At 36.6% G+C, this 23,692-nt stretch overlaps 1 protein-coding gene across 1 annotated transcript in view; it reads left to right on the forward strand.

The window, feature by feature from the left end:
- Positions 1-23,692, forward strand: part of fasn (fatty acid synthase) — a 93,792-nt gene that overhangs the window by 16,680 nt on the left and 53,420 nt on the right. The window contains exons 3-7 of the mRNA XM_062056439.1: positions 10,391-10,526; positions 15,613-15,765; positions 16,398-16,571; positions 16,674-16,874; positions 17,199-17,321. Coding sequence (XP_061912423.1) covers positions 10,400-10,526; positions 15,613-15,765; positions 16,398-16,571; positions 16,674-16,874; positions 17,199-17,321 — 778 coding nt within the window. The 5' untranslated portion in view covers positions 10,391-10,399. The remainder of the gene's footprint in view (positions 1-10,390; positions 10,527-15,612; positions 15,766-16,397; positions 16,572-16,673; positions 16,875-17,198; positions 17,322-23,692) is intronic.

A 23,692-nucleotide genomic window follows, 5' to 3' on the forward strand; every position in this document is an offset into this window, starting at 1 on the left:
AAGTCTTATTTCATGTTTTGTTTGTACACAGCTAGCCAGACTGCATATGTAGTGTAGTTGTACTAACACGCATGACGTGCTGCGTGCATCAAGGTCAATATAAAGTGTGACTCACTCGATGGACAGTTGTCTCTTTGGTCCAGCTGACTGGGGACGTTTTTTCTGGTTTATTTGGGTAAGTATGCCATTTATGTCGAAACAGCTAGTCTTCAAATTCCACATTTGCAGCTTCAAGTCGCTTTCACCTCATTCTCTCGGCTTCCGTCTGCTCCAACGTCTCACCCTCTTTTCCGTGCTCGCTTCTATATGCAGCAGTTCATCCTCTGTTCACTCAGCTTCAAAAAGACAAGGTTGTGAATCCTCAGTTGTCCAAAAATAGTCGTCTTCATTGTTTGTTACCGAATCTGCCATGATTAGAAAACACTCGTTGTTGTCTCTCGGAGTAGGAACATTTGTTGCCGGAAGTGTGCTGCTATGGAAACGGAAATCAATGCGCAGAAGAAGTCAGTCCCGTAAATGTTTAAAATGATCAAAATATGGTATATATTGAACATATTACATATTGTGTTTGTTACTACATTATATATATATATATATATATATATATATATATATATATATATATATATATATATATATATATATATATATATATTTGCAGTGTGTACAAAAAAAGTTGGTGGGGGGTTTTGAAGTTGTTTTAGAGGGCTTTGAAGGCTACATTGGTGACTACCATTAGCCGCATCTTCCAAGCTTTTTTTTAATCATCTTTAAAATCCTAATAATTAAAAAAGACGTGTGTTCTTGTCTCTCATAATGATTGTAAACGATTGGCAAAATTCCAAAAAAAAGTGCCGTTCCCCTTTAAGGTATGCAAAGTGTCTCTTCAGAAGCACTTAAAATTCCACAATGTATTTGTTAATGTGGTTTTGTATTTGTTGTGGCTCAGATGACGGGTCATAAAATAAATTATGAATGGAAGTCGATGTTTGTTACCTTTGTGTTTTGTCTCATAATAAGATAACACAGTGACCCCATGTTGGCTCGTCTGTTGTTTTTTTACATAGGTGTAGCCTACGTTGTGATATGTTGTCCCATTTACATCACTGGTAAATCCGAATTTGGTAATCTTGAAAACTCTATCTTTATCAGGTTGAATCAATCCATTGCTGCTTTGAAAAAACGTCATAAAAGTATTGCTTGTAAAACCAGTGGTGGTCAACAAAACTAGAATGGCTGTTGTACAGCAAGCAGCGCAATAACTATCTGAGTACAAAAGAGGCTTAAATCTTCCTAGAAAAGCAGATACAAGCAAAAAAAAATCAAACTATGCAATAGAATATGTTGTAGTCATTCCCAGCTGAATATCAGGTACCGTGAGTATGCAGCCTTGGCTGCTAAACATTCGATAACTTGACCGTATGTGCGCGTCACGTACGTAACTTTTTAAAAATATATAAGCTTTATGAACCTTGGGTTAGGTAAACGGTCTTTTGGGCTGAGTGATTGTGTGTGTTGATCAGGTGTTTGAATTGTATTGGCGTGTTCTATGGAGCTAGGAGCTAGCAGAGGAGCTAGGAGCTAGCATAACAAACACGCAGGTGTTTTTATGCAGGATTAATTTGTGGCATATTAAATATAAGCCTGGTTGTGTTGTGGCTAATAGAGTATATATATGTCTTGTGTTTATTTACTGTTGTAGTCATTCCCAGCTGAATATCAGGTCACCCCCGGCTCTCACAGCATCTTCCCTATCTGAATAGCTTCAACTCCCCACTAGTCCTTCACTTGCACTTTACTCATCCACAAATCTTTCATCCTCGCTCAAATTAATGGGGAAATTGTCGCTTTCTCGGTCCGAATCTCTCTCACTTCATGCGGCCATCATTGTAAACAATAGGGAACTTTGCGTATATGTTCAACTGACTACGTCACGCTACTTCCGGTAGGTGCAAGACTTTTTTTTATCAGATACCAAAAGTTGCAATCTTTATCGTCGTTGTTCTATACTAAATCCTTTCAGCAAAAATATGGCAATATCGCGAAATGATCAAGTATGACACATAGAATAGATCTGCTATCCCCGTTTAAATAAAAAAAATTCATTTCAGTAGGCCTTTAAACATTGAGTGGTACACAAATGTCCTGTTGGACAAAAAACATGTACTGTATCAAAATAAATTGTATCCTTTTTTACAAGTGATCCCCTCCCAGAGAGTCTGCTGGGAAACATGGCGGGGTTCATAAAGGAAACAATCCACTCATAGTGGTGTTTTCAATTTTATGTGCCAGAAAAAAGAGACGATATTTTGCAGCAGTTAATATGGATGAACTCTAATATTGTAATAGATGGAAAGCCTTTCTTTTGGAAAAATATATTTGAAAGAGGAATCATTTTTGTCAATGATATTATCAATGAGAATGGTAAAATTATGAAGTATGATGAATTTAGAGCTATGTATGGTGATGCTTGCTCAAGCTTTTCATTTTATCAACTAACTGGAGTAATTGGGAAAAGATGGAAACAAATAATTAATTATGGAACTACTAAATTATTAGTTTGTAAACCTCTAATAAGAAATTCTAGTTGGCAAAAAGGAACTAAAATAAATAGAAAAATATATAATTTTTATTTAATAAAGAAATCTTTGAAGGCTGCCTCATACAACACAAATGGAAAATGGGAGGACTTTTTTGACTGCCCGTTGCCATGGGATGCCATATTCAAACTAATCTATAAAACCACTATCGATGTGCAAAATCGTTATTTTCAAATTAAAATTATTTATAACTTCTTACCCACGGGGAAAATGTTAAAATTATGGAAAATGACAGAGTCAGATAATTGCCGATTTTGTTGTCAGGAGCCTGAATCCACCCTACATTTGTTTTGGTATTGTCATATTGTGTCTTTGTTTTGGGTGGAAGTTGAAAAAATGTGTTTAAGGATTGGTTTGTTTATGAAGCTTAATGTGGTTTCTGTTATTTTAGGAGAGTTCATTGACAATCATGATTTAGTCAATTTAATTATAGTACTCGGTAAAATGTTTATTTTTAAGGCCAAAAACAGATATTCACTTAGTATTACTTTCTTTAAAACATTTATTCAGTATTTTCTAACTTTATAAAGTTACATGGTTGAAAACGATAATGATGCCAAAAAACATTTAAAAAATGATGAGAAGTCCTCAAAGCCTTATTTTGAAAGTATAATTATGTTTATAGATTATATGATATCTGTTGTTGTGTTCCCTAATTTGAGTGACCTGGACATAATCTGGACTGTACATAAATGCTTATTTTGAAAATGTAATTTTGTTTATAAATTATATGCAATCTGTTGTGTTCCCTAATTTTTTTCTGTGTACATGAATGAAGGTGTGTGTTGCTGAGTCCGACTTGGACATTATCTGGACTGGGCCTGGTTTAAAAAACCCTTTAAACAAATCTAATTTCATTGACAACCTGGTCTGTTGAAGATAAGGCCCTTTTTTAAAAAATAAAATAAAATAAGATAAATAAATAAAAAACATTTTCTTGGATAAAAAAGAAAGTAAAACAGTATAAAAATAATTACATAAAAGATAGTAATTAAGGAAAATGTTAGTGGACCAGCAGCCTATACAATCATGTGTGCTTCAGGGACTGTGTCCCTTGCAGATGTGTTGTCTATGTTGTGGGAACCAGAATATTGGTAGCAGAAAGAAATAACCCCTTTTGTGTGAGTGGGTGTGGATGAGTGTGCATGGGGGAGGTTGTTTGGGTTGATGTACTGATTGAAAGTGTATCTTGTGTTTTTTCTATGTATATTTAATTTTTTTTTTTTTAAAAAAGTTTTTTTTTTTTTTTAGAACAGGCCCGCGGGCGACTCATCTGGTCCTTACGGGCGACCTGGTGCCCGCGGGCACCGCGTTGGTGACCCCTGATATATGCCTTGCATTCACTTGTTTGTGTGAAAAGCCGTAGGTATTATGTGACTGGGCCGGCACGCAAAGGCAGTGCCTTTAAGGTTTATTGGCGCTCTGTACTTCTCTCTATGTCCGTGTACACAGCGGCGTTTTAAAAAGTCATACATTTTACTTTTTTAAACCGATACCGATAATTTCCGAACCGATACCGATAATTTCCGATATCACATTTTAAAGCATTTATCGGCCAATATTATCTGCAGCCCAGTATTATCGGACATCTCTAGTTTTAGCTGATATTTGCTCTCTTTTATTTAGACTCGCCAAATTGGTGCTTTTTAAAACACTCATAGCAAACATGTGTTTATACATACAAATAAATAAAATATCAAGATACTACTTAAATGGGAAATAATAAACGTTAAAAGCATATCAAAATAAACCCTCAATGGCGTGATCACTGCAAACTCATGCACTCTTCGACTCTGCTCCCTTGGAGTAGAGTGTGAGCAGCATACTTTTCTCGTCTTTTTGTCAAATCTTGCACTCTTCCTCCCTTTTTAATTACCTCTCGAGGAACTCTGAAGAAACATTTATCCTGAATGGCGCCTAGTACCCATTGAGAACAGAGCTAGCTTGACGACCACGTGTATTCATTTGGAGGGATGTGAGCCGAATGTGACATCAGTAACATCCCAGCAATAAAAGATTACTTGATCATTTCTAGCAAAATAAAAAAAGATTTCCCAATACGGATCATTTTCATCCAGATTAAATGTTTTGAACAGGCCCATACTGACACTAGCCTTAATCTTAATCTTGAAACTATGGATCGACCTTCTGCTGACACACCAACAGTTGTATCCTCTCTCTAGACTTTTATTAATCTACTTGATCATTCCCTGTTCATTTCCTACTTTCTGCTGTAACGTGGTTCCATCTGCACTTCTTAACGGGGAACTGCACTATTTCTGGAATTTTGCCTATCGTTCACAATCATTATGAAAGACATGATGACAAATGGATTTTTTTTTTAATGCATTCTAAAAATAAACGTAAATAAAAGTCCGCTTACAGTGGAACTAATGGAAGCTCCACTATTCCGCCCATAAAATCCGATAAATAACCATTCAAAAAGCGCCAACAATACTCAATTTACATTTCGTGACTTGAATATTAAACAAGTAGTAGTGATATTGTTATTATAAGCACTAACGCAGACAATCTATTTATAGCGGCAATGTGATCACTTCTGGGTGTGCCTATGTTTACATTATCGTGTGGTATGCCACTTTCTCGCTTCCTTGCTCCCTGTAAGTTTATTGTAGATCATAAAACATGCCTCTCACCTGGACATGAGACGTCTGATGAGGTAATCCGACAAGTTGTGACACTTTGACTGCCATATAGGATCTGAAACTGGCGAGGACAACACGAAAAGTGCTTGTGTCAACCAAAGCACTTATTTTTTGGTGTGTAAAGTTAGCTTAGCTGTTAGCATGCCTGCTTCCGGCTTGCTTTCGGTGTGTAACATGGTTAGCCTCGTCCTCCAATAATAATAATAATGATACTTAATATACTAAGAAATGCAGTTTATTTGCCAAATGGAAGTAATTATTATTGGTTTAGGGGAGCGGCTCCACACTGTGTATAGAGACACATACTGTAACCAGCTGCTGGCTGCTTGTCAGTCAGAGAGGATCAGTGTTTGTGATCGGCATTAAAAAGCCAATCACTTACTTTCTCACAAAAATTGTCCGGAACCGATCGGTGGCCAATCAGTAGGCACATGCCTAATTGAAATCCATTTAATTGGTGCTTGGGCCCCCCAAAACAGCACAATTTTATCATGTAACATACCTTTTAAAAAGAAAAACAGACTTTTAGATGAGAAATATTGCATCAAAAACAATCTAGAATACAATGTTCAACCAATAACTACAGTAATTTACCTGCTATTCCGTCAAACATACTATCAGCAGCTTCTCCATAGTTCATGGATAAATGTCTGCTATTTGGATATTAATTTAACATCCTTTGCTGGCGTTACTTATTCCAGCTTCGGTATGGTGCAGACTAGCAGTGCTACGCTCGATTTACTTCACCAAGTCGGTTGCACGCTCGGTCATGGTTTAAACTGACCGATTTCTTTAATTCAATTAATTCTTAGTAGTGTTCCTCACACTCACTTTCTTTGTTACCATGGTTGAAAAACAAAGGTTTTAGGGTGTTAGTTATGCCAACGAGTGGCGGTAAGGCTCTTAAACCCTATTTTTGCTCGAAACCTAAATTATATAACAATTTTTAGCTGAGAGACAGCTAGTTGGAGCCCGCATACTAGGTACACGTATCACAGTTTGAGAATCACTGCTCTATAATGACAGACAACCAAAATTTTCAGGAAATAATAAATAAACATAGACCTCAAGTCTCACAGAAATATGTTAGGATGTTGTATGAATTCTCACAAGACCTCCAGTCAGTGAGAACCACCCGCTAACTGTTTTTTTCTTGGGTTTCTTGTTGCTTTTCTACACAGTTACTATAAGAGAAGAAAACAAATGGATGTTAAGAAAATTAGAATTTGTTAGAAGCATAAGTGTTACACATTTTACACTTGTGTGACAAACAAGTAATAGATATTAGGTTGGTGGTGTGACATTTTTCCACTTTTCTCTACATTGTTGAGAAAACTGTGTGTATAGCATTGTACTGTGTGATATTGGTGCTATTTGATAAAGGAGCGATGATAATAGAATACATGAAATTCCTTTGATACAGTGTAGTCTAATTCGACTCAAGGCACGAAGTGTGCGATAGAACCCTGCGGCCATCAGACACTTGACGTGATCATTCTTTTTAAATAGTTATGTCATGCTAGATGTCATGTGCAGGGTCTTAGCATGTGTTCCGGGTCAGGTAAGGCTTTGTACTAAAGGTGCATCGTCATTCTAATCCTAATGGCAGCGCATCCTGCACCACAAATCCTTTCAGATTCTAAGACTGTGTCCCTAATGGAATACTTCCGTTAGTATACCTAAATAATTATACTGTTTACACTGTGTAAAAAATCTAACTGAACTTCATTGCCAGAGCCTGGTCCAAGCCTCCATGGGGCCCTAAGCGAAATTTGATGTTGTGGTTTGTGGTGATTTTGGGGTCCTCTATTGATTTTGAGGCCCTTTATTTCTGCCAATGATATTACCTGTTGCTCATTCACACACCGACTATAAACTCGCTTCTGGCAGTGTTGTTTACATTATCTTATTGTTAGCCTGGCATGTCTTTACATATGGCATGCCATTTTTAAGTACATGGCGGTGGCCCAGTTGAGAACATAAATAATACCAATGCAATTATAACACAAATAATACCAATGAATGAATGATGTCCAGGGTGCCACATATGGTTACCAATTCCAAAATGTAGAAAATGTTTTAAATGTTAAGTGCAACCTCTTAATGGAGCATAATCACCAACAAAATAGTTGCCAACTTGTGACAACCTTTTCTCCTTTCTAAATTGTACAGTAATTGAAAGTTATTTTGTTTTGACTTTTCCTAGCTTGCTTTTACCCTCTGCTTCAATTGAGTAATGTATGGTAGTCCCTCTTTTCTACCAGCAACATAGGCAGGTACTGACAGTGCACTGCATTTTATACCTCAAAAGACCACGTGTACTGTAAATATGGAAGTGAGCAAATTGAGACATAACCTGAGCCTCGGAGGCTTTTGGAAAGATAATTAATCATTTAGAGCAGGGGTGTCAAACACGTTTTCATTGAGGGCCACATCGCAGTTATGGCTGCCCTTAGAGGGCCGCTTGTTACAGTGAGTAATATATGAACATAAATGTATAACGATTCAGCTCATGTATTACACCACTGCCTATGCATTTAATCATTATGTATATTTTTTACGTACTAGGTAAAAAAAAAATTCTGTAGACTGGTGTAGAACTTACAGTGTTTTTTAATAGCTTATTACTGTGAATGTATAAATGGTCACACAACAAATTATGGTTGTTGTTGTTCTTACATTGTGTTATTATTGTAAAAAACAGTATTACTTTTTTTAGCGGCCAGGTTTTTTTGGGAGTTTTTTTTTACCCTAGAATTTTTTGTTGAGTTTAAAATGTACAACTTAATGGATAACTTGCTTTGCTTAAATCAATCTGATACATACTTTTATTTTAACAAAAAAAGTTTCTAATGTATGATATTTGTTACCTAATTAGGAAACATTCATTATTATTAAAAATTCTAACTGCTTTCTTACCTAAAACGTAACATTACATTATTATTGTTACCAACATTTGTATTACAAATTTATACATAAGTCAAGTAGACATTATTTATTTTAATTTTATGAAAAACATTAACTGTAAAAATGTAAATGTATATTAATATATTTGTTACATTATTAGATAATATTGAATACAATATATGCAATTGCATTTAGTACATGTATTTTTTCTGTCAAAACATATATACATTTAGTAAGAAAAGATAAAGTACTTTATTGATGCATATTTTTTTCAGGCTTTCGCAGGCCACATAAAATGATGTGGCGAGCCATATCTGGCCTCCAGGCCTTAAGTTTGACATTAGAGCATTGGGGCTGATGTTTCAACTTTTGGATTCAGCAGTCATGTTTTGTCGTGAGAGAACTAAAAAAAAAACTTAATATTTAATCAGGGATGTTTAAAACAACAGCCGGTTGACTTAAATCCAGAGGAGAGTAGCCATCTACTCTAAGCATTGGTTGTTGAGAGCACCAGCTGACACAGAAAAGCTTGGCCCAGAAACAGGGAACAAAGAGGAAGACACACACACACACACACAAACACGTGCACACACACACACACATTACATCATTTGTACATTCGTCTCCATCGACTACATTGTCCACTGTTATTGTTCGTTCGGGCGTATTTACTGGGTCTCCTCATTCCCAAACCTGCCAGTCAATGCCGACATGATTACACGTGCTTTTCTACAAAAGCATATTTACAGTGAATGAATACATTGTTTGCTTTGGTTTTTAGGTATGTTAAAAACATCTTTCCTCTCTTCTCTGGTTGCATTAACGTCTTCCGACTATACCTAATAACAGCAAACAGGAAATCATATCTGAATATATTTATGATTTATAATTATCCTATACTGTATGTGAAAACTAACAGTTTTAGTTTCCACTTATTGTATACCTTTTAGAACAGGACTATTTAGTTTGTGGTCATTCCTTGAGTATATTGATCTTAGACATTGTTTAATTCTACCTGAATCAAATTCTACAGTATATGATATGGTACAGTTATTTGCAGGCGTCTTTGCAGGAATTCTAAACACGGTTGTAGCAATGCTTTTGTTTGAGGTGGCTGATAAGGTTTGATGTGTTGAAGCACAATATTTTAAATGTTTGGAGAAAAGTTGGTGCAAATAGCATTTGAATAGTCTTCCTCTGAAACAGTGAGGAAGTCCCACATAAACACTCAATGTTTGTTTACAGTGAGCACATGTAGTAGAGCAGGAGCACTTGATTTGCTCACTCCAACCCACATACAGCACAACAAGGGTAATCTTGCCTCATTCGATTAAATTATTTTTGTTTTATTTTTCTGAGCCATTTTTTTTTACGTTCTCTAAATGACGCCATAATTCCTCATAACTGCCTTTTTATTGTGCACCCTTACAAGTAACCATTAAAGTCTCACCTTTATTTTGATACCACGATCATCCATTGAGACCTTGCTGATGCAGAGAAAATGGGTATTTTAGGATATTTCTTTTTCTAGCAAGCCTTTCAAGCCCAGAGTTTAGGTTAAGTCTAAACACTTATTTTTTGCATTAGACAAAAATATAAATCTACTGTTTTTACTTTCCAAAAGCATAAAACATAAATACAATGTCAAATACACCAATCCTACAAACCTTCTTGTTCTTTTCATACCAAGAACATCCAAGATCTATTTAAATGCAGTGAAAACCCGTATTTTTTTTTACATTTTGGAAACATGGTTTAGGTGACGGAAGAGGTTAACTGTACTGAGGGAAGAAACTTGTTTATCTATTGGATCATTTAGCAGAATGTCATGGAGAATGACGGGCAGTTCTCCTAACGCATTGTGACTGAAATGGTGAAAACAAATTCCTGTATGTGCGTATTTATCCAGATCCTCATCTAAATGTATTTGTTCATTACCTGACACAAAGCTGTGTGTGAATGATGTATCGTTGTTGTTGTATTTTTGTTTGACTGCTGTATAAAAGGCTATTATAACAACAGAACTAGGTAGGGCTTAAGACTGTTATAGAAATGCAATGTAAAACTTCACTGACTGGCTGATCAGTGACAGCGCATCATTAGTAGAGTACTTTCACACCCAGTCAGATCAGTTTATGACATATTTCTGTATTTCATCAGATCTTAATTGTAAGTACCTTTCTTGTTGCTGACACTTTTCCCTCTTGTTGTTTACAGTAACCCAAAATGGATGACATAGTCATTACAGGTATATCGGGCCGTTTACCTGAGTCCAACAACCTGGAGGAATTCTGGGAGAACCTCATCAATGGAGTGGACATGGTGACGGAGGATGACCGCAGGTGGACACCAGGTGAGTACATAGGTTATTTAACAATGACTGAATTTGAATTTGGGATAACAATATCCTGTCATTGTAAAATAGTTACTTCACATAAACTGTGTCTATGCAACAGTACTTTTCTATCAATGCAGTAAGTGCCCATGCACCTGATTATGCCTCTGATTATGTTTAGCACCGGCCTAGATAACTTAAATGTACTCTATTAAATGTATGTGTTGTACACTGTAAAAATAGACATCTGCACAATTTACAGTACAGCTGTGATTGCCAGGAAATCACCGTAAAAATAGTCACCATGTGTCGGACATTACGGTATGTTGATGTTGAATCCGTTAATTTAACAGTTGGTAACTTTTTGCTTACGGTAAATCACTATAAAAAAAATTTTTTTATTGTTAATCTGTTTACAAAAAACCTATATAATTTACGGTAAAATACTGGCAACTGTGGTTGCCAGGAATTCACAGTAAAACAAATTAGGGCCAATTTTAGTGTTGCCTATCAGCCTATGCCCAGGTGCATGTCTTTGGAGGTGTGAGGAAGCCAGCGTACCGGAGAGAACCCACACAGTCACGGGGAAAACATGCAAAGTCCACACCGAAAGACCCCTAACCGGGGAATCGAACCCAGGACCTCCTCACTGTGAAGCACGAGCGTTAACCATGCATTTCCGTGCTGCCCTGTCATCAATACTAGTATCTGCAAAATGCATGTGTTTCCGAGACGTGAGCGGTACATTAGGGTTTTAACTTGAAAGTATTTTCACTGGACAACTCACAACACGGACTTTCGCATCACGCTCCTTCAAGTGAGCTATTAAACATTTGCCATGAATTGTTTTACGTGCACCGCGACTTAAACAAGTTGAAAAACTTATTCGGGTGTTACCATTTAGTGGTCAATTGTACGGAATATGTACTGTACTGTGCAATGTACTAATAAAAGTTTCCATCACTCAATCAATCAAAAGCCTTAAATGCTCTGTATCTTTTAAATAGATGCTTGCAACGAGTTCCAGCCCACCTAAACACACAGCATGGTTAATTTTGATTTGAAGCACATAGACATAACCCCTCAATGTCTAAAATTACTTGCTACAAAAATGCAAAAAAAAAAGTTAGCCAAAAATTAACTCGGCTAATGCTTTAACACAAACCCGAAACAATTAAGGTATGCTGTAAATATGAATGTACAATCTGCAAAATCTTAAATTTAGACATAATACCGTAAATTTATTTTAGTATTTGCATGCTTGTGAGATTACAGTATTTGCCTAAATGCATTGTACATGTTTTCATTATTCTCACAATAAAGTCAAGTGTTTTCTATGTATTATAACCATAGTAATTTAGGGTAATTTACTGTTTCTTGGTTTGCAGGAATCCACAGCATTTATAGTGTTTTACTGTTGCTATTCAACAATTGCTTACTGTAGTTTTCACGGTCATTTTTTACAGTGTAGGGTTTTTCTAATGACCTCAGTTCTATGAAATCTTGGATACCTTTGGAAAAAATTATAATTAGATATGATTATTTGTGAGGAGTGAATTGCTCCTCAGGCACAACTTAATTTAGTTGTTTTACAGAAATCCACACTACTCAGTCTTTGATAGGATGATTTTTCACGTACCCTGTACTGTATATCTTGTGGATTTATGTATTTTTTGGTCATCTTTCTGCCAAAGTGTGATCAATCTAAGCCAGACCTGGGCATTCTGCGGCCCGCGGGCCACATCCGGCCCTTTGTGCGTCCCTGTCCGGCCCGCGTGAGGCCAATCATAAATTACAAAATAAATTTAAAAAAGTATCTATGTCGAGTGTGCAATACAATGGTGCTGCTTTTGTTTTGAAAAGCGTTATTTGTATTACTTCCGTGTGGACGTATGTGCGTGCGTGATTGTGAGTGAATGTGAACAGCTGCAATCACAAATTACAAAGTAAAGTTGAAAAAACATCTATGTCGTGCGCGCAATACAACTGTGCTGCTTTTATTTTGAAAAGTGTTATTTATGGGCGTATGTCCGTGTGTAACCTGTGAGTGAAGGTGCACAGCGACAAGTGATGCACAGTTTACACCCGAGACGCTAAAAAGAGAAAAGTTGATGACGAATGGCGTGTTTTCAACAAGACATGGACTGCCAAGCAACGTTCCCTCTAAGGTGCGCGCCTGCGCAATTGCGCACTGCTCAAGCGTCCTCTGCGCACAGCAAATACGTATATGCCGCGCACCAAATCAAATCCCATCTGAATTCTAAACAAAATAAACACATTTATTCTGTGTAATTTTGCAATGCAACTTTGAGTGACAGTGACAACAAGCGGCCCTAACGGTGTTCATCAACACCGTTCAATTGAACACCGTTCAATTATTGTAACGTCTATTGAGATGCTTCGAGGCCAGGAATTATATCGATCACTTTATTGAGCAAAACTGTTTATATTCGGCCATAACCACACCAAAAACATGAGTAAAACACTTCAATCTCGAAAAACTAGTCATTTTCTGCCGTACAAACCAGGCCAAAACCAACTTGTCATCTGTCACCAACACGCATACCACTAAACCACTGGTGCGTTTATGGCCACACAAAAAGTCGGACAACTCAAACACCACACAAAGTTACACTATGACTCCTCAGTCATACGTGTGCTTATTTTACTGTCATTTATTATTAATGTTAATTTATTTATATTAATCATGGAATGCTGTTACTAGAAAAAGTTACAGGAATGCACACTTCATCCTATGCTTACATTTCATTGTGCAACATGAGGATGTTTAAGGAGAACTTAATGTGATCTCTGAAAGGGGTACAAATGATTTCCAAAGCAGTGCTTTTGGTATAAAGTTAAGTTAGGTTAAATGAAAGTATTATTATTATTATTATTAATTATTATTATTATTATTATTATTATTATTATTTATCTTACAGTATATATCAAAAATAATATTGAGCAAAATGTTATTGAAATATTGTCAATGTGGCCCTCCAGCAGTGCTCGGGTTGCTCATGCGGCCCCCGGTAAAAATTAATTGCCCACACCTGATCTAAGCCATAAAATTGTGATAAGATATGACATTATCTGTCAACATTGATAAGATGAAACACGTTTCAATCTGTCACTTCAGATCATGTATGTTGTAAAACATTTATGATTTGGTTTATTTGGAGTGTAATAATGATTAGAGGTGTCCAAAATTCTTCCAGTTAAGGGCTGCGTACAGAAACAATGAAGGATATAATTTGTACTATAAGGATGCTATGCTAAACCATCTTAACAAAACAAAGACAAATCAAATTTGTGTAATATCTAATAATACATCTAAATAATAATTAATTCATTTTATTTTATTTACTATTCTGAGGAACGATAAAAAGAACATGTTGCTTGTTGTACATATTACTGGTAAAACTAAATGTTTTTTTTGTTGTTTTTTTTTAGCTTTTTTAGACACAAATATATAGAAATCATAACTTTTTTCTATATTTATCTTATATTACCAAAAAAACAATATGTTTCAGTTTTTGTGGATTGAGGGAGTTTGATCCCAAAGCAAAATATGTCTTAAGTACTTGGTGGAGAAATCCTAGTTGGCAAGCACAGAGGTCAGACGTGTCTTGGAGTTGGTCACAAGGGATTTTTATCAGAGAAACAACCTCAAAGCATAATGTTTCTGTCTCTGTTTGACAGTATGGATGGTGTTATTTGGCTTATTTTAAAGTCCAGTTGATGCCAAATAGTCCAATTTCAGTCTCATCTGACCACATGACATTCTTTCAAAGCTTGTCTGAATCTTTCTTAGGGGGTTAATTGACTATTTAGTTTCCCCCTTGTCATCATTCTTACAGCCAGACAATTTGTTTATTTAATAGAGCATTCAATAATTAGCTAATTAATTACTACACACAAATTCATATTTATATATTTTTTTATTATTTTAAATACGTTCAAGCTATACTGAGTAGTGCGGCCGTCAAAACTTGTTTGTGATGCTGTAAGTGTGCTGAAAGCTAACCTCCATCTCCTTTATCAATTTGCAACTGATGTGTATTACTGGTCTTGTCATCCTCGTCCGGACAGAAGGATGACACGGCAGTGCGGCTGGATCAAAAGAGATGTCTGCGACGCTTTACTTAACCAAAAGTTGCTTTATTACAAGCCAGCGTCATTTTATAGGACTACAGTTCCTGTAGGAGGTCAAGTCAAAAATGAGGCACTCCTAATTTGGAGAAGCCAAACCATCAGTTTTATATTCCTCACTCCTGTCTCTGTGTGTGTGCTAGGTCAGGAGAGCGCCTCCTGACCATAAAGGGGATGTTTGTGTGTGTAAGTGTCTGGAAAGACAACAGATGCCGGTTGTAACTTAAATGTTGGCATTAAACTAAACATGTAAAATCTGAACAGCCGATATGGGCATCTACATCTGCTATATGATTTGCCAGAGAAGCTGGGCAGGACATTATAATTTAAAAAAAAAAAAAAAAAAACTAAACATGTAGTCTCTTCTCACGGATAGGGCATACCAGGGTCCGATTTTATTTCCTTTTCTCCCGCGAGAACTAATCCAATCCACACACAAATGTCAATACTAAAGGGCCCTATGTTATTATATGTCCAAACTGAAATACCTATTAGTTAAACTGGTGGTTTGTTTTCTCCAAGATGAATATAAACATTCACCATATGCAAAACATAATATGAGTAAATTAATTCACTTCACAACAATATGTTGGATTTATGTTAATAAGACATTTATATTTCAGGGGAAAATGGGAATTAAAAAGTATACCCCCCTTAAAGATTTAGAATAGAATAGAAAGTACTTTATTGATCCCTGGGGGAAATTCAGCACCACAGTTCGCTCACAATAGACAAGAATAATAATAAATAATATAATATATTTATTCTATGGTCTTCACTCTTTTGCTGGTTTGATGGTGTTGTGTTGGTGGTGTAAATCGAATTACACTCTTTTCTAACAGTAGTTTCAATAATACTGTATAAGCTGCATATTCGACATGCTCCTTTAATACTCCTTCAAATCGTCACACTTTTAATTGGTTTTCCTTATCTTGCTATATTTTTTCTCCAGGTCTGTACGGTCTCCCGAAAAGAAACGGTAAACTGAAGGACATCAGCCACTTTGATGCAGCTTTCTTTGGAGTCCATCCTAAACAGGCTAACACCATGGACCCTCAGCTCCGTGTCATGTTGGAGGTCGCCTACGAAGCCATTGTAGATGCAGGTAAGGACCCTGCTAAGTGTATAATCAGAAGTATAAAATGGTGTCATAAAAGTTGTTTGTTAGCTGGAACGTGTAACTTAAAAGCAAATATACAGTGGTAACTCAACTTACGAGTACTTTAACTTATGAGTAATTTGAGATCTGAGTGGTCGTTTAGCTTTTTGTTATGCTTTAAGTTGCGATCATACCTGAATTAGGACAATTTTTACCGCTGGTTAAAGTACAATTTAATTAGACAGTTGTCAGGCGTATTTGACCGCTATTAAGAGATTGACATCCTGCCTTCCAACCATCAAAACTAAGAAAGCTAGTGCGCAGTTGCAATGAGCGGGGCTGATTTTGAGATAAGAGTGTTCTGAGTTACAAGCTTGACCGTGGAACAAATCATGTTCTTAAGTTGAAGTACCAGTGCAGTCTGCTTAAAGGAGGTTATTGGTCAATGTATGAGTTTGGCTCCAACAGTTTCAGTCTAGGTCAGAACTGACACTTAAAATATACTTAAATCAACACCGAAGTCACTAACAGTTTCCACAGAACACATTAATGTGTCGTAACCATAAAACGTAACGCACAACATCATAACACGAGGACCGCCTGACTCTTAATTATGACCTGAATGTGTTGTTTCACAGGACTAAACCCAACAACTCTACGTGGCAGCAAGACAGGTGTCTACATAGGGGTGAGTGGCTCAGAGGCTGGTGAGGCTTTCAGCAGAGACCCAGAGGAGCTCCTTGGTTACAGCATGACTGGCTGCCAGCGTGCCATGTTGGCCAACAGACTTTCCTACTTCTTTGACTTCAATGGTACACACACAGCTTGCAGAGACAAATTGCTGTATTCTTGAATGCTGACATGGACACATCCTGATGTCCTCACTGTCTGCAACAATGTCTTTCCTGCTGCAGGCCCCAGCACAGCTATAGACACAGCCTGCTCATCCAGCCTGCTGGCATTAGAAAATGCCTTCCACGCCATCCGCATGGGCCAATGTGATGCTGCTCTGGTCGGGGGAGTCAATCTGCTCCTTAAACCGAACACCTCAGTGCAGTTCATGAAACTTGGCATGCTCAGTCCTGAAGGGACCTGCAAGTCGTTTGACTCTAAAGGTACAAGAACATTTTGTTGAAACAGTTTATTTTGTATGCTAACACATTCCTCCCACCACCAAAGACACGCACCTGTGGGTAGGCTGATTGGCAAAACTAAATGGTCCCTAGTGTGTGAATGTGAGTGTGAATGTTATGTCTATCTGTTTTGACCCTGCGATGAGGTGACCACTTGTCCAGGGTGTACCGCGCCTTCCACCCGAGCGCAGCTGGTATAGGCTCCAGCTCCCACCCCGCGACTCCAAAAGGGACAAGCGGTTGAACATTGATGGATGGATGCATTAATCTTCACAAAACTGATATTCTTCGTATTCTTTTGGCAAGGAAATGGATACTGTCGCTCTGAGGCAGCAGTGGCTGTGTTGCTGACGAAGCGGTCGGCTGCAAGGAGAGTTTATGCCACTGTGTTGAACGCTGGCAGCAACACAGACGGATACAAAGAACAGGGTGAGGAGGCAGCACTGCCGCTGCAGCACAAAACCCTAATGTTTGCTTTCATGGTTTGCCTGACTTCATTCTTACAAAGGGTGAAATTAGGACAGAGCCTCCCCTTTTTTTGTTGTCTTTATTGTTTTGGTCAGGTCAGGGGTGTCCAAACATTTTCTAGCGATGGCAATATTTTTAATGTTCAATACAGAAAAATCAAAGGTTGTGGGGGCCATTTTGACAGATGGATTTTGCATAATAAACATGCTAAAACTAATCTAATGTTGATGAATACTATACAGTATAATCTAAGATATCTGAACAAACATCAACATTTTAGCTTTGCGTTATATAGTTGACAAAGTAAAATTGTGCAATCTATATTTCCAATTAATAATGAATTCATTTTATTTCAACAAAATACAGAGAACCATTAGAACGTGTTGGACACCCCTAATGTGGTTCATTAGTGCGGCTTTCTATACCTAATGGTTAAAATAATTATAGTCAGTCTAATTAAATTCACTCTAATGTATTGTAATGTAATCTTATTAAATTAGAAATATTTATAGTTGAACCACAAGTTACAGCGCATATTGACAATGGAATTACATCAATCTTCAATATAAAGGATCTGGAAATGTTTTCTTCACTACATAGAGGAACAATACAGCAGCAACAATAATGTTAACAATAGATTATCAAAATTATTTAACCAGCAGAACCGCATATGTAAATTTTACAATATCATACAGGTGTACCATTTTAGGTGTCTCACGATTTGATTCAATTACAAATAAATGATTACATATATAATATGATTATTATAATTGCACCGACAATTGCATGATTAATTTTGATGCATCTTTTTACCCCTTATCTTTTATTTATATCAGACCAAACGATCCAACACATTTCCCACAACAATTCTCTGCTCCTATAAATATTACGGGGCAGCGGGCGCCGCTAGATGGCAACCAATCAGTCTTCCTGTTCTGTTTGGACGGGTTGTGCTGAAACTAGGGTTGCAAAGGGGTGAAAGTTTCCGGTAAATTTCTGGAAACTTTCCGGAAGTTAAGCTCGGGAAGTTTGGAAATTTTGACCATTTTTTGATTATTCAAAGTTGGACACTGTCCATCTTAATCTGTAGAATAAGATGAGAAGCTCGTAAAACACTAATGCAATGCCACACACAGATATAAATAGTCAGCTAAACAATGGGAGTAGTCTTTAAAAATATTTAACTGATGGACAAATGAATAGAAATAGGCTAGATGAATAAATGAACACTCATTTAGCATGCTAAATCAAACTATAACCTACATTCTTGTACGACAACAGAATGGCAAGCAGAACAGAACTTAACTTAACTTAACTTAACTTAACAAAGGAAACTACACATTTTGATTTAGTATTTGCTAGTTGAACTTTACAGATCACCTAAAAGGTAAATTCGGATAGCTAACGTTGTTAGCATAAATTAATGGGATTTAACATAGAGAAAATTAGCATTCACGGCTAACGGACAAATATTTTCAGTTCATTATGAGACTGTGGAGGTACATAAACTTAGCTAGCTAGAGATATTGGCCCCAAAATCATTTAACAAGTACAGGAACAGCTAGCTAGCTAGCTTGAGTGGAAGTCATACAGTAACAAGCAATTACACCTCTATCAAACTTAAATACCACAGATCAAATATATTTACCTCAGTAATATCATCAAAATTTACCTGACTGGATGAAGTCCTTGGGCTCAAATACTAGTGTGGTCTCAATAGCCCTGCTGTAGTGTATAGCATGCTGGGAATTATCTGTGCATGTGATGGAAGAATGCACTGCACATGTGATAGAGGAATGCACAGTGCAGGGTTGAAATTCAACTGAATTTGCATTAAATCAGGTTGTTTCAGCTAATAATCATGCTGCAAGATCTAGCATGTTGCATTCAATGTTTATTCCCATTAATTTCCCATTAATTCCCGTTAATTCCCATATATTCCCGTCAATTCCCATGGAAAGTTTCCAACTTTGAATATTCCCGGAATTTTGCAACCCCAGCTGAAACACATTTTGTTGTACTTTTTAAATGCAATGACAATAAAGTTATATTCTATTTAGGGTTGTACGGTAAACCTGTACTAGTAAAGTACCGTGGTACTAATTAATCAAAAATGGTTCTATAATCCCTTTGAAATATACGGTTCCCTTTTTTATTTGTATTTTTATTTTTTCTTTGCGGCCATTATGGCGCACCGTCGTCACGTAGTGACATTGCTGATTTTACGAGCAAAAGAACATGTTAGGCAACGCATAATTACGGAGTACTTACAAGCAGACACGGTGTATCGACAGAAAAGGCAGAATGGACACATTTTGGTTTAAAAACTTAACAATAAAGGTTATAACACTGAAACACCGCTCAGCAAGAGGCAGAGGTGGGACCAAGTCATTGCTTTGCAAGTCACAAGTAAGTCTCAAGTCTTTGCCCTCAAGTCTCGAGTCAAGTCCCGAGTCAAGACAGGCAAGTCCCGAGTCAAGTCCAAAGTCAAGACTAGAAAGTCTCAAGTCAAGTCCCAAGTCCTGCATTTTGAGTTTCGAGTCCTTTCAAGTCCTTTTAACCACAGACTAATATTTTTACACAGATTGTGTATGCTTTTAAAACGCTGTATTTATTTATTAAAACAAGTGCATTTGAAATTGCAGGAAAAAAAATAGTGCTGACATTGCAATTCATAATAGCACTATTAACCAGTCATTTTAATAGTTTAAAAAATTTTAAACATTTAACTCATTCCTTTACAGAATAAACACATTTGCAAAAACAAACATTAACATACTATTGGTTGTATTTTATGAAAATAACATTACCACAAAGTTGAGAAGGAGCAAAGATCTTCAATATTTGTATGTGAGAATCACAAAGAAATCTTCTGGGGGAGGATGACGCCCCTACAGGGGTTTGGTTTACAAACTTTCAGCCCCACCTAAAACAAAATTCACCTGCCGCCACTGATTATGATGCATTCTCATTTTAGGCAAAGTATAAGACAATACTTTCTTAACAGTATAATTGTAACCAGGAATAAGTCTTCAAGTAACAATATTCAAATACTAACATTGTTAGGTAAGACAGCATTTGGTTTTATTCTGAATCCAGTGAAACAGATTGGTGGTTTTAGCTGATAAAAAGACTTTCAGGTGTTTATATATGTTTAAGTATTTGGCAGACGCTTTTATCCAAAGCGACATACATAAAAAATAGATATAAAACAATCACTGTAAACATTATCATTTAAGGGAAGAATGTAATACAAAATATCAATACAAAGTGTCAAGACAGAATAAACTCTCTGCTGCTGCAGCAACAGAGTTACAGTCTATAGGTCCCTAAAATATATAGATATCTAATGTATTCATACATTGTTTATGTAGGATATACGCATGTATATATAATCTAATCATATTGTTTCTTCAACTTAAAAATAGCTGACCGTTTTTTTCCCCCTTCTCTGGGATTATATTCCCAGTTTTGATCTCGGACGTCTGGTCATTTATAGCGTATAAGAATATTATATTACTGTTAAGCAAACTATGAATAATAAAACATGTGTCCGTTATCATAGCTACACGTATGACAAAAAAGCGCGTGAAAATTAGTGGTATTCAGTGAGGTAAGATGAATTAAATTTGCTGACAGTTCATTGCTCCTGCCAAATGAATTGCACTGAGTGGAGCGGATCACCACTCCAAGATGGCGGCTCCGCGTCTCGTCTGCGCCAGTAGGCAGTAGCGCTCAATGCTGCGTACCCTTATAAGATGTCTATGGTTATAACGTTAGCAGTGAGTTTACAGCCTCACTGATTTAACTACACAGCAAATAAAAGTCATGTTACTTAGCCAATAAACGTTATCTTACATTCAAAACTTACCCTTCTTTGTGCAACTTCAAATGTCGAACGAAGTTGGAAGTTGTTGCGTCTCCGTCTGTAATATTCGAACTGCGTGATTTGCATATGGCAATTCGTTTTTTGTTGACCAAGTCGTAGTTTTTATACCCGAACGAAACCAACTTTGGCATAATTGTTTCTCACTGCCGCATTGTTTGACAACTCATGTTCGGTGGTTGTCCTGCAATTGGATTGGATGAGAGCTGTGGGATGAAAACAACGTAGATTTAATTTGATTGGCTGTTGTACTGACAGCACACACGCTGACAAGCAGCACACACGCTTATAGACACAGACGTATAAAATGAAAGATACGGAGCGCTCCCAAATAACTTTTTAAGGTTTGGGTTTTGGGGAAAGGTCAAAAGCCTCAAGTCCAAGTGAAGTCACAAGTCATTGATGTTAAAGTCTAAGTCGAGTTGCAAGTCTCTTTACATTTTGTCAAGTCGAGTCCAAAGTCATCAAATTCATGACTCGAGTCTGACTCGAGTCCAAGTCATGTGACTCGAGTCCACACCTCTGGCAAGAGGTGCTTTAAAACATTGCTAGCTTGCGGCTAACGTCCATCCGCAGTCGGCAGTGTTTTAGCTACTTCTAAATCACTAATCCTCACCTCCATGGCGACAAATAAAGTACGTTTCTTACAAGTATCGTCCCTGCAGGACGAGGACTAGCTAAACATGCTTCACTAGACACCGTAGGTGGATACAATAGCTCATTGGCGTTACCGCTAACAAAAGCTACAGCTCCTCAATGTAAACAAATGCCATGGGTGGACCTACACCTGACATCTACTGTAATGTAATTTAAAGTCCTCAAAATACGACCAATGTATGATCCTGTAAATAGTTGGTATCGGATCGATACCCAAATTTGTGGTATCATCCAAAACTAATGTAAAGTATCCAAACAACAGAAGAATAAGTGATTATTACATTTTAACAGAAGTGTAGATAGAGCATGTTAAAAACAGAAAATAACCAGAAATTAACAGTACCGTATTTTTCAAACTGTAAGTCGCAGTTTTTTTCATAGTTTGTGTGAAATGTGTGAAATTATTAACACATTACCGTAAAATATCAAATAATAATATTTAGCTCATTCACTTAAGAGACTAGACGTATAAGATGTCATCGGATTTAGTGATTAGGAGTGACAGATTGTTTGGTAAACGTGTATAGCATGTTCTATATGTTATAGTTATTTGAATGACTCTTACTAAAATATGTTACGTTAACATACCAGGCACGTTCTCAGTTGGTTATTTATGCGTCATATAAAGTACACTTATTCAGCCTGTTGTTCACTATTCTTTATTTATTTTTAATTGCCTTTCAAATGTCTATTCTTGGTGTTGTGTTTTATCTAATAAATTTCCCCCAAAAATGTGAGTTATACTCCAGTGCGATTTATATATGTTTTTTTCCTTCTTTATTATGCATTTTCGGCCGGTGCGGTGCGCCTTATACTCCGGAGCGACTTATAGTCCGAAAAATACGGTAAATGAACAAGTAGATTAATAATCATTTTTTTACCGCTTGTCCTTCATAATTTTGACAAAATAATAGAATGGCAAATGACACAATATGTTACTGCATACGTCAGCAGCCAAACTAGGAGCCTTGTTTACTTACTTACTACTAAAAGACAGGTTGTCTATTATGTTCACAATTTTATTTAAGGACAAAATTGTTCTTCGATTTGTAAGATTTTTTGTTAAAAAAAATCCATTAATGCCATTTTGTGTGGTCCCCTTTATTCGGAAAAGTATCAAAATAAATTTTGGTACCGGTACCAAAATATTGGTATCAGGACAACACTAATTCTATGCTATAAAGTGTATTACATTAAAAATAAGAGTATTTTATTAAATGGTTGCTGTTTTCAAACAGTTTGATATTTGCAAGTTTAAAGGGAAACTGCACATTTTTTGAATTTTGTTTGTTGTTCGGACAAGCGGTAGAAATGGATGGATGGATGACGGATGGATTTTTTTTTAATGCCTTCTAAATATTAAATACATTTGATCAAAAGTCCGCTTACAATGGAGTCTATGAGAGCCGTTCAATTCTGCCTATAGAGCTCCTAAAACATCCACATACATTCATTAGGGTTTTATAGACATCATGTAAGTATAAATATAATGTAGTAACGGGCACATATATAATAACATTTAATATTTACCTATTTTGATAATCTTAAACATACGCGGCGCATTAATTTCAAAAACGATTCACGACGTTTGCTTTTTTTTTCCTTCACTGATTATTACTCACTGCAGACTTCATGAGAGCCAACAAACAAAATAAAATATCACTTACTGTACAATGTCTGCTGTCATTAGAATGTCGACTGCCAGAATGTTTATATATTCCCATTTAGATGAAGAATGACTCATAATCCTCACAAAGAAACTGGGTGAAGGGTGGGGGGAGCGCTTTTT

Source organism: Entelurus aequoreus, linkage group LG08 (assembly GCF_033978785.1).
Source record: "Entelurus aequoreus isolate RoL-2023_Sb linkage group LG08, RoL_Eaeq_v1.1, whole genome shotgun sequence".
NCBI lineage: Eukaryota > Metazoa > Chordata > Actinopteri > Syngnathiformes > Syngnathidae > Entelurus > Entelurus aequoreus.